Source organism: Phascolarctos cinereus, unplaced genomic scaffold (assembly GCF_003287225.1).
Source record: "Phascolarctos cinereus isolate Bilbo 61053 unplaced genomic scaffold, phaCin_HiC Scaffold_726;HRSCAF=1367, whole genome shotgun sequence".
Taxonomy (NCBI): domain Eukaryota; kingdom Metazoa; phylum Chordata; class Mammalia; order Diprotodontia; family Phascolarctidae; genus Phascolarctos; species Phascolarctos cinereus.
The window spans coordinates 395353175-395365262 of NW_027556098.1; the positions used below are offsets into that span (position 1 = coordinate 395353175).

General features: G+C 44.9%; 1 protein-coding gene across 1 annotated transcript in view; it reads left to right on the top strand.

Moving 5' to 3' along the window:
* The first annotated feature begins 571 nt into the window (after nucleotides 1–571).
* Nucleotides 572–12088, top strand: part of DNAJC11 (DnaJ heat shock protein family (Hsp40) member C11) — a 70716-nt gene continuing 59199 nt past the window's right edge. Inside the window, exon 1 of the mRNA XM_020974901.2 lies at nucleotides 572–704. Coding sequence (XP_020830560.1) covers nucleotides 633–704 — 72 coding nt within the window. The 5' untranslated portion in view covers nucleotides 572–632. The remainder of the gene's footprint in view (nucleotides 705–12088) is intronic.

Here is a 12088-nt window from a genome sequence, read left to right on the forward strand (position 1 = left end):
CCGAACCTCACTTTCCCCTCTAAAATGGGGGGGGGTGTAGGGGAAGCAGAGAGGGATAGATGACTTCTGCTGCCCCTTCCTTCTCTAGATCTGGGCCTCGGTCTCTTCCATTGTAAAAGGGGAGGGGACATCGGATGCAGCCCGGGGCATCTCGGTCCCCGGGGCTGGTAGAAGGCACGTCCAATCCTGGGTCTGGGGGTTTTGTTTATGAAGTTCCGGGGTGGGGTGGGGGTAACTGCTGATGGGTTAAGAAAGCAAAGACGGGGAGGGCTGCCAGGACCCCACGGCGGTCGGGTCAGTTAGTCAGTCAGTTCGTGGGTCGCAGGTCATCAGCCCGCCCTCATCCCCGCGGCTCCTCCTCCCTTGCCGCTTCCGGAGGCGAGGGCGATGACGCATGCGCGCCGCTGGGTTTGGTTCGGCAAGTGGGGCGGGGTTTGGGGGGAGAGGCCGAGAGGTCCTCGGGCTTGCGCCTGCGCCGCGACTCCGAGCCGCCAGGGGCCGCTGTGGCTAGTCGAGAGCTGTCCCTCCCTGTGGCCCCGGCCCCTCAGGTTCCGGGGCGGGAGGAAGAGGAGGTGTCACGCCTCCCCCTGGTGAGCGGACCTTTCCGTCCGCCGGGGTGAAAGGTCGGGAAGATGGCGACGGCCTTGATAGAGGAGGAGCTGGACAACGAAGACTATTACTCGCTGCTGAACGTGCGTCGGGAGGTGAGGCCCGCGGGCCGCCGAGCCCTCCAGGGGGGCAAGCAGGGGGCGCCGCTCTGGCCGAGAGCCTCGCCGCCGCCGCCGGGCGCCTGGGAGCGGCGTGGACCGGGAGGCCGCGTGCGGGGCCCCGCCACCCCACGCCGGCCCTGCCCCGAGACTGAGCGTAAGGCTGCCCGTAGTGAAGCGCCCCCGGCCCGGCCGCCCGAGGAGGGCCTTGGGGAGGGGCCTGAGAGCCCTGAATGTCACACCTGGGGAGCGACCTGAGGGCCTTGAATGTCTCACCTGGGGAGGGACCTGACAGCTTTGAATGTCACACCTGGGGAGCGACCTGAGGGCCTTGAATGTCTCACCTGGGGAGGGACCTGAGAGTATTGAATGTCACATGTGGGGAGGAACCCGAGAGCCTTGAATGTCACACCTGGGGCATTGAATGCCTCCCGTGGAGTGGCGTGAAAGCCATTAGTGTCTCATCTGGAGGGGTACCTGAGAGTATTGAATATCACATATGGGGAGGGACTTGAAAGCCATGAATGTCACACCTGGGGAGGGACCTGAAAGCATCGTGAACATCAGACCTGGAAGGGGTCTTAGAACCTTGGCTTCCGGAGCTGAGAAGGGCCTGAGAATATGGAGCTGTCAGAGCTGAAGGGGTTTTAGAGACTCTCTAGTTTAATACTCTAATTTTGAAAGAGGACACAAAACCCAGGACCCTCTAGTCTAATACTCTCATTTTGAAAGAGGAGGACACAAAGTGATTTGCACAGGATGACACTAATAGTAAGTGCCAGAGCAGGGGTGAGGGAGGAAGTACAAATGAGATTATCCCCATTTTACAAATGAGAAAATTGATGCTCAAAAATTACTTACCCCAGGTCACATAAGAAGTAAATGTTGGAACAGGGAAATTGAACCCTGATCTTATGACTTTAAGATCAGTGGGGGTTTTTTCCCCCTTTAAAGGCTATTAATAAACATTTCTAAAAAGGACTAGATTGGGAGTCAGAGGATCTTTATTTGAATCTGATTGTCTCCTCCATTTGCTTTACCACCTTTTTGACCTTGGACAAGTCACTTCTTTGGGCCTCAGTTTCCTAATCTCTCATAGGGTCTGGACAAATCTGGAGCCAGAAGGGACCTCAGAGGCCACCTTCTAGTCTAACCCTCTCATTTTTCAGATGAGGAAACTGAGGCCCAGGGAGATGAGTCAACTTGCTCAAGGTCACCCAGATAGTAGGCATCAAAAGAGGAATCTGAATCCAGGTCTGCAGACTTTGGAACCAGTGTTGTTCCCTCTGTCCCCAGCTCTTTGTAGGATCCTTCCAGATCTGCCTCCACGATCCTCTGTCAGTCTTGGTACATGAGGTATCCTTTTGTACTGGTCAGTACTGGCGAAAGGCACAAGGGGGAACAAAGGACTGTGACTTCTCATTTTTTTATGCCTTGCATAGCCTTGCGTCTCTGCAGTCATCTCAGTTCTGTAGCCCGTGTTTTCTGGGCAGTATACACATGACCCTATAAGCCACAGGCTGAAGCCTGTTGCTTCTGTATCCTGATTCTGACATTCAGACTCTGACCTTGGGCAAGTCAGTTTCCTCATTTGGGAAGGGAGAGCACCGGACAAGGCTCTAGTCTTTAAGCTGGTAGTGTCTAAGGCTATTTCAGCTCTGACGCTGATTCTTATTTGCGTCAGTAGTAAAAATGTCCTCACCACTAAAACATTTTCTCAGCTACTCTTCTTTTTAGTAAGCACGCAACTGGTGAAATAAATGAAATCAGAGGCAGCTAGGTGGTGCAGTGGATAGAGCTCTGGCTTTGGAGTCAGGAGGACCTGGGTTCAAATCCAGCCTCAGACACTTGGCACTTAGTAGCTGTGTGACCCTGGGCAAGTCACTTCACCCCGATTGCCTAAGCAAATCAATCAATCAGTTACTCCTCATTGGAAAAAATCTACTTGTTCAGGACGAGTAGCTATTTGTAAGGCTGACGATGGCAAAAACAAGTAGCTAAAGATCATCTGGTCTCAATCCATCATGGTACATACAGGTGAGGAAACCAAGGCCTGGAGAGGCGCATTCAGACCCGGGCCCTCTGGCTACAAATCCATCACTCTTCTCACTGTACCATGAACAGAGTTAGTGGCATTTGGTTAAGCTTCCAAGAAGATGTCCTGGTTCCAAAGAAAGCATCTCTGCAGGGTATCGCCAATGTATTTAAGCTATCTAAGCTTAAACCTGCACTGAGACTTTTGAGACCCCCTCCTTTATTTTTGCTTTAGCTGAGATTATCTTGTCTTAACATAGGAGAGAAGTTGGGAAGCTAACACTTAGATTTTTGGAGTCCAGATCTTTTGTTAGAGCTCATTTCTGAGGTCAGTTAGTAAACATTGATAAAGCACCAACAATGTAGCAGGCACTGTGCGAAGCACTGGATGAGTTGGTGAGGATCCAGACCTAAGACTGGGTAGGTTTAGTGGTTTGGTTGGGATCCAGTTTAGTTTAGAAACCTGGATTAGTTGACAGAAAAGTGATATTGACATCTCTGGCCCTCTGGGTTGTTCAGTCTTGTGTTCTTCAGTCTGATTGGGTAGAACTGTGGGAGAAGGGACTTATTCACATCAATGCTGTTCACTTACATGGTTTCAGAGTTCCAGAGCCAAGTGTATTCACCAGCTCTTTTTGAAACATCTCGTGTGGAAGCAGTTTGAAATCACATTTCATTTTAAGCCATTTTTCGTATTAAAGATATTATCTCAAGTTTACAGTCCAGTGAATTAAACAGGAGACTAGTCAGACAACCAGCCAAATTGTATTCTGAACGTTAGGTGCTTATCCTATATGTAGTCTATAATGAACCTTGGTTTCTTTACCTCTTAGATGAGCATAAGACCCATAGTCTCTGCCCCACAGGGTTGTTGTGAGACTCAGATGAGAAAAGGTGTGGAAAGCACTTTGCAAATTCTAAAGCGTGAGTTATTATTAACAACCCACTTTCCCTGTGTATCTTAGACTTCCCCTTTTCAGAATGGAGCCCTCGTCAGCCCATCTCCCACTGGGAATGTGATTTATGACTCCCTAGGCATTTCTCATTGAGTGTGTCAGACACTTAGAGAGAGGTGCTCAAGATCTGACTGCTCTCAGGAGGTGATTCTGTGCCTGTAACTTGGCGAAAGAATTCCTTCATAGTGAATCACTACGTTGTTGATCTATACAGTTTTACAGAAATTAAAATAGATTTCTGTCCTAATTCTTTGCTTCTATAAAAATTCCATAGTATTCTCCATGTCCAATAATGTCTGAAAATCACTTAGCATAAACTGGAAAGAACTGGATTTCTTGTTTTATGTCATATTTATATATTGCAAAAGCTAATTTTTTTGAAAGAAAGTTCAGTAAATATAGGGAGTTTGGATTTGCCATTAGTTTATCATGGTTTTGTTCAATGTAATTCTTTTTCTTCCGGGCAAAAAGAAGTTGCCAATAATAGTGAATGGGTATGATTTCATTTTTCTAAATTAGTAGAACAGAACATATACTAGTGACTGCAATATAAAAGGAAGAATGAATGGATAAAGAGTCATGATGAAGATTTAGAGTGACATATGTGTAGATATGGCTCTGTTTAGTACTGGAAGGGGCCTCAGGCCAGCTAGTTTAGCCCCCTCGCTTTACAGATGAGTAAATTCAAGTGCAGAGAAGGGAAGGAACTTGTCCTGGGTCATGCAGCTAATAAGTGTTCTGAAGCAGGATTCAAAAAACTTGAGTCTTCTGACCTCCAGTCCAGCATTCTGTCTACTGTGCCATCGAGCTGGCTCTTGTTAAGACATTTCATGGTGGTTGTTGTTGTTTGGTCATTCAGTCATGTCTAACTTTTCTTGACCTACGGACTGTAGCATGCCAGGTCCTTCTGACCTCCACTATCTCCTGAAGTCTGTCCCAGCTCGTGTTCATTGCTTCCATGGCACTGTCTATCCGTCTCATCCTCTTCTGTCCCCTTTTCCCTTTGCCTTCAGTCTTTCCTAGCATCAGAGTCTCCTCCAGAGATTCTCATTATGTGGACAAAGTATTTAAGCTTCAACTTCAGTATTTGACTTTCCAGTTAGTAGCTTGAATTAATTTCTTTATTGACTGATTTGATCTCTGTTCAGGGGACTCTCAAAAGTCTTCTTCAGCACCACAATTTGAAAGCATTGATTCTGCAAAGCTCAGCTTTCCTTATAGTCCAACTCTCAAATCCATGCATTGCTACTGGAAAAACCGTTGCTTTGACTATATGGACCTTTGTTGGCATGGTGATGTCTCTGTTTTCAATACGCTGCCCGTATTTGCCAGAACTTTCCTTCTAAGGAGTAAGCATCTTCTAGTTTCATGGCTGCAGTCACCATCTGCAGTGACCTCTGAGTCCAAGAATATGAAATCTAATGCTGCTTCCATTTCTTCTCCTCCTTTTCAGCAGGAAGTGATGGGACCAGTTGCCAAGATCTAGGTTGGGTCTTTTTATATTAGCTTCCAGCCAGCTTTCACACTCGCCTCTTTGACCTTCATCAAGAGCCTTCTTAATCCCTCTTCACTTTGTGCCATCAGACAGATGTTGTCTGAATGAGATTGTTGATACTCCTCCCAACAATCTTAATTGTGGCTTTTGGTTCTTTCAGCCTGGCATTTCACATGATAAGCTCTGATGTAAGTTAAATAAGGTGACAATATACAGCCCTGTTGTACTCCTTTTCCAATCTCAAACCAATCCATTTTTTCATGTTTGGTTTTCTTGTGAGCTACACAGTCAAAAGGCTTTAGTGTAGTCAATGAAGTGGAAGTAGATATTTTTCTGGAACTCCCTTGCTTTTTCCATATTTGGTCTCTGGTTCCTCTGCCTCTGGTAATTCTCAGTTCACATATTGCTGAAGCTTTGCTTGCGGAATCTTAAGCATAAATTTGCCAGCCTGTGAAATGAACACAATTTTTTGGTAATTTAAACATTCTTTGGCATTGCCCTTCTTTAGGTTTGGGATATAAACTGATTTTTTTTCCGATCCAGTGGCCACTGTTGGGTTTTCCAAATTTGCTGACATATTGAGTGTAGCACTTGAACAGCATCATCTTTTAGGATTTTAAATAGCTCAGCTGGAATTCCCTCACCTCCATTAGCCTTATTGTTAGCAATGCTTCCTAGGACCCACTTGACTTCATTCTCCAGGAACCATACCATCGTGGTCTTTGGTGATGTGATGTTAAATTCTTCAGTGTGTTCTTGTAACCTCTTCTTAATCTCTTTTGCTTCTGGTAAATCCCTACCATTTTTGTCTTTTATTATGCCCATTTTGGGGGAATGAAACATTCCTTTGCTATCTCTGATTTTCTTGAAGAGACCTTGTCTTTCCCGTTCTGTTTTCTTTTATTTCTTTGCATTGTTGATTTAAGAAAACCTTAGTACTCTTTGCTATTCTCTAGAATTCTGCATTCAGTTAAGTATATATTTCCCTTTCTCCTTTCCCTTTCCTTTTTTCTTCAGCTATTTGTAAAGCCTCAAAAGACAGCCATTTTGCTTTCTTGCTCTTCTTTTTCTTTGGAATGTATTTTGTTGCTGCCTCCTGTACAGTATTGCAAACCTGTGTCCGTAGTTCTTCAGGCACTCTAGCTATCAGATCTAATCCCTTAAATCTATTCATCACTTCCACTTCATATTCATAAGGGATTTTATTTAGATCGTACCTGTGTGGTCTGATGTTTTTCCTTCAATTTGAGTCTGAGTTTGCAATAAGAAGGTCATGATCTGAGCCACAGTCAGCTCCAGGTCTTGTTTTAACTGACTGTATAGAGCTTCTCCACCTTTGGCTAAAAATTATATAACAATCTGATTTCAGTATTGACCATCTGGTGATGTTCATGTATTGAGTCATATTTTGGGTTGTTGAAAAGGAGTGTTTGCTGTGACCGATGAATTATTGTGATAAAACTCAATTTCTGCCCTGCTTCATTTTGTACTCCAGAGCCAAACTTGCCTGTTATTTCCAGTTCTGGTGAATGTGACGTCTCTTTTTGGTGTTATTTCTAGAAGATTTTATGGTCTTCATAGAACTGACCAACTTTGGCCTCTTCATTGCCAGTGTTTGAAGGATAAACTTGTATTACTGTGATATCGAACAGTTTGCCTTGGATTCAAACAGATATCATTAGGTCATTTTGGAGATTATACCCCAGTACTGCTTTTCTCCTCCTTTTATTGACTGTGAGGGCTACTCCTTTCTTCTAAGGGATTCTTGCCCGCAGTAGTCTGTGTAATGAACCCCTGAATTAAATTCACCCATTCCTGTCCATTCAAGTTCACTGACATCCAAGATACTGATGTTGAATCTTTCCATCTCCTGTTTGACCATAGCCAGCTTACCGTGGTTCCTAGATATTCCATTCCAGGTTCCGTTGCAATATTGATCTTTACAGCATTGGACTTTCTTGTCGTCATCACCAGACACATCCATGGCTGAGCTTCCTTTGGATTTTAGCCCAGCTACTTCATTCACACTAGAGCTGTCCTCTATTCTTCTCCAGTAGTGTGTTGGACATCTCTTCACCTGATGGGCCCGTCTTCTCATGTCATCTCCTATATCATTTTAATACTGTCTGTGGGGTTTTCTTGGAAAATGTACTTGGAGTGGCTTGCCACTTCCTTCTCCAGTGGATTGCTTTTGTCAGAACTCTCTACTATAACTTGTCTGTCTTGGGTATGCTCATGGCACAGCTCAGAGTTTCATTGAGCTGCACAGGCCCCTCTGCCATGACAAAACAGTGATAGCAAGAGGGGAATTTTAAACAGTTACAAAGTGAGTTTAGTTGTTGACGTTCAGTATTATTTATAATACATCGTTAAGGAAAAAAGGACGGGAAAAGAATCACCCCTCAGTAAGCCAGGTTTTAGAGTAGAAGCCCAGATTCCTTTCTTCTCTAGGTCATAGATCTCTGCTCTTTTATTTACATAGCATATTATTTAAAAAGCTGTTTCTGTCAAGTTATTAAAATTTCCCCTCTGCATTCCTCGTATTAGAGAGCTCTTGAGAGTTCTGCCTTTTAGAATTCTCTCAGTTACCCATCAGTGTCAGTAGGGTCTCCCCCCGTGCTGCCCATTTGTATAAAAGCTAATTATTTCATTTTCCTAGCTTTTGAAATAGTTGGTGCTTCTAAAAGGGTCCTACCAGGCTGAGTCTTTGTCCTGCCTCTTCCTAGTGAGGAATTCCTCAGATTAAGTCCCATGCCTTAGCAGGTAGCCCCAGTGGTCTTGAAGATGAAGTGGTAGACTTGGAGTCGAGAAGACCTGAATTTTAATCCCGCCCCCGACACTTAGAATCTGTGGGACCCTGGAGCCATTTAACTTCTCGGGGCCACATCTGTCTAATGGGGGTGTGAGACTCTGTGACCTCGAAGGTCCTTCCCAGATCTCACCCTGTGATCCTGTGACTTGTAGGGTAGGAACATGGAAGATTGGAGGTGGAGCTTGCTCATTTTAACGGTGAAGAAACTGGGACCCAGAGGAGTCAAGTGACTTGGCCAACATCATTTAAGGCACCCAGCCTGGCTCCAAACCAAGGCCTTTTGGTTTTAAATTCACTTCTCTTCCCATTATCCAACTGTGTTGTCTCCCCTTGTAGGATAGATTCATGTATTGGGGGGGGAGAGAGGGGTTGAACTACAGGATTGCTACGGTTTGATACAGTGAAGATTCTATAAGGTTGTGAAACCTTCTATAAAGCCTTTGGTTTGGGTCCAGTTATGTAGCTGGGAGAAAGAAGATGAAGCAAGGAAGTGTCATGCTTTACTTACCTCTGAAGTGTGTCTGGTGGCACAGTGGATAGCGCGCTGGGCCTGGAGTCAGGAAGATTCAACTTCCTGAGTTCAAATGTGGGCTCAGACACTTCCTAGCCGTGGGACCCTGGGCAAGTCACTTAATCCTTTTTTGCCTCTGTTTCCTCATCTGTAAAATGAGCTGGAGAGAGAAATGGCAAACCACTCCAGTACCTCGGCCAAGAAAACCCCAAATGGGATCTCAGAGAGTCAGACATGACAGAAACAACTGAACAACAACAGAAGAGTGTAGCTGCTGTTAGGAGTTGGGTTACTTTGTTCCTGCTTCTCAGACAAGGACAACACTCAGTCTCTGTGCACTTGGAGAGTTCACAGCTTGGAACAGGATCTCTTCTTTTTAACAGTTTTGTTGATCTACTTTGTGTTTTATTTTCTATGATTGGCCCCCCCTCCCGCCGTATAATCCTCCCTTGTAACAAAGGAAAACGGTTCCGCAGAAGTGGCCAGCCGTCTGACAGGGCATGACCGTTCTGCCACTGTCATCTTCCACTTCTCCGTAGAGGGACAAGCATTGGTTCACCATCTGTTCTTGGGACCAGAATTGGTCATCGCAGCTCAGCTGAGTTCAGCTGAGGAGGATCTTTTCTAATATGACAATATTATCTCTGTTCTTGCTTGACTCATTTGCTGAGTCCAGAAAATTTTTGCATATGCACGGTACATAATGAAATCTCTTAAGTTTGGAGCACTTCATTAAGTAATGAAATTCCAAGTCAAACAGGGATATATTATAAGCAGGTCAAAAGAGTAACATAAGATTTGATATGACCGAAGTACTCTCCCCTTTCCAGTGTACCCTCTGTTATTAATAAACAGCCCTTTATATTAGACCTTGTCCTCAGGCGCCTTCTGTTTTCTTACAATCGTTAAAAACCTGGCTTCCCCCGGCAGACCCTGGATCCCTCACCACCCTCTCCAGTACTCGATGTACCTTCCCTCAATCCTCCCTCTCCCACACTGGACTAGGAGGAAGGGTAGGCCTGCTTCTTGCTCCTCACTGCCACTTCTAGACTCCCCCTACCATTCTTACTAATCAACTTCTCTTTTGAAATTCACTCCCTCCAGTGTTACCCTATTTATATCCCAATAGTTGTCCTCTCTCAACTCCCCATATAAAGCTTGTTTCTGCATAGTTATTTGATGTTATCTCCCTTTAGATTGTACACTTCTATATTTTGTTTTTCTTTGTATCCCCAGTGTTTAACTTGGCTCATAATAGGCACTTAATAAATGTTTATTGACTAGCTAACTGACCTCCCTGGGTCATTCATTCTCCCTCCATTCTCAAGGAGTTCACTGTCTAGATCACAGTCTTATTTTCTACTCCAATCTTTTCCTTATCCTCAGGGACATCGATTTGCATGTTAACGTCCCCACAGATTCCCTTAATTCTCAGTTCATCTACCTCCTCAGCTCTCTTGATCTGTACCTTCCCTCCACCTCACCCACACATCGTTGTTGTTCAGCTGCAACTGTTCATGACTTCATGGACCAGAGCATGCCAGGCCCTTCAGCTCTCCACTATCTCTAGAAATCTGTCCAAGCTCATGTTGTCATTGCTTCCATGACACTATTTATCCATCTCATCCTCTGCCATCCCCTTTTCCTTTTGCTTTCAGTTTTTCTCAGCATCAGGGTCTCTTCACATTATGTGGCCAGAGTATTTAAGCTCCAGCTTCAGTATTTGACCTTGCAGTTAATAGCCTGAATTAATTTAAGTATTGATTGATTTGATCTCTGTCCAGGGTACTCTCAAAAGTCTTTTCCAGCACTACAATTTGAAAGCATTGATTTTATGATGTAGCTTTGACTACATGGACCTTTGTTGGCAAGGTGATGTCTCTGCTTTTTAGTCTGCTGTCCAGATTTGCCAGAACTTCCTTCCAAGGAGCAAGCATCTTCTAATTCCATGGCTGTAGTTCCCATCTGCAGTGACCTCTGAGTCCAACAGTATCAAATCTGACACTGCTTCCATTTCTTCTTCCTTTATTTGCCAGGAAGTGACAGGAACAGCTTCCAGGATCTTAGTTTTTTTGAATGTTAAGCTTCAAGCCAGCTTTTACACTGTCCTTTTTCACCCTCATCAAGAGGCTTCTTAATTCCTCTTCACTTTGTGCCATCAGAGTCATCCCACATACATAGGGATGGTCTTATCTGTGATGTCATCATCACCCCCCTCTGAAATCCCTTTGTCTGACCACATATAACCTGTAAGCCTTCCTCACACCTCGGAAGCAGTTCTCGAGCCCTACTGTAACCTCCAGGCAGAGAGTCCTCCCCTTGGGCTGTCACCTCTGCTCTGCTCTCATTTTCTTCCCTTCAAAATCTGGATCCTTTAGTTAATCCTTTATACTGCCCTCTACTCTTAAGTCCCACTTACCCCTCTCCAAACCCAAACCCTGGATTCCTGCTGTATATCACTAGAGAAAGTCACACAACCATATTGGCTGGGTTCGCTATACATTTGTGCTATCTAATCTCCATGGGGCCTACCCTGCTGCACTGCAGCCCTTTCTCCTTCCTTGATTAACTTTATCATACTCCCACAATAGCTGTTCCATACTCCCTTCCTCTCAGAAGATGACTTGAACAAATATTTCACTCAAAAAGTGTGAAGCCATTTGTCCAGGGTTCCCTCTGCTTCCAGATTCCACACTTCAGATCACCTCCGTGCCATGGTCCATTTTATCTCCTTTTGCTACAGTCTCAGAAGATGAAGGAGGTGGCCCTTCTCACTAAGGCCAGCCCCTCTCCTTGTGCCTTTGATCCTGTGGAGCTCATTCCTTCAGTTATCCCCATCCTCTCCTTACTTTTCAGCTTTTCCTTCTTCACTGGCATCTTTCCTTCTGCCCACAAACTTTCCATGCTCTTCATCCTTAGCCTTCACTTGATCCCTCCATCCCGCACAGCCTTTAGACCAATTTTAAAGTGTAGTTCTGGCCACTTCTCTTTCCAATGGCTCCTAAATCCTGAGGATAAGATAACTCTCTACTACTGGGCATTTAAAGCCCCACACAGCCCAGCCCTACAGAATCCATCTTTCCAGTCTGTTTATATGTTATTCCCTCTCAGGCACTCTGAATTCTAGCCTCACTGGCTTACTTGCTGTCCTTGTACATGACATTCCATCTCCTGCCTCCCTGTATTTGTCCAAGGGCCCCAATGCTTGGAACGTTCTCTTTCCTCTCTGAAACCCTAACTCCCTTTAAGGCTGGACCTGAATGTTGCCGCCTCCTATTTATGTCAGTTGTTAGTGCCTTCACCACCACCACTGAAAACAGCTTTGTGTTTACTTTGTATACATCTGTATTTACTTTTTTGTGAACATGTTGTATCCACCCAACAGATTGTAATTTTATTGAAGGGGTTAGATGAGAAGCCCTGAGGTACCTTCCAACTCTACGTCATCGATACAGTGGCCCTGCATAGAAATTCAAATTCTCATATGCTTGTTCAGGGAAAACATTGGCCTTGTATGTACTACTCTAGCCAAAATGTGCTGAAAATCAAAAGGAAGAGTGTTGGAACTAAAAG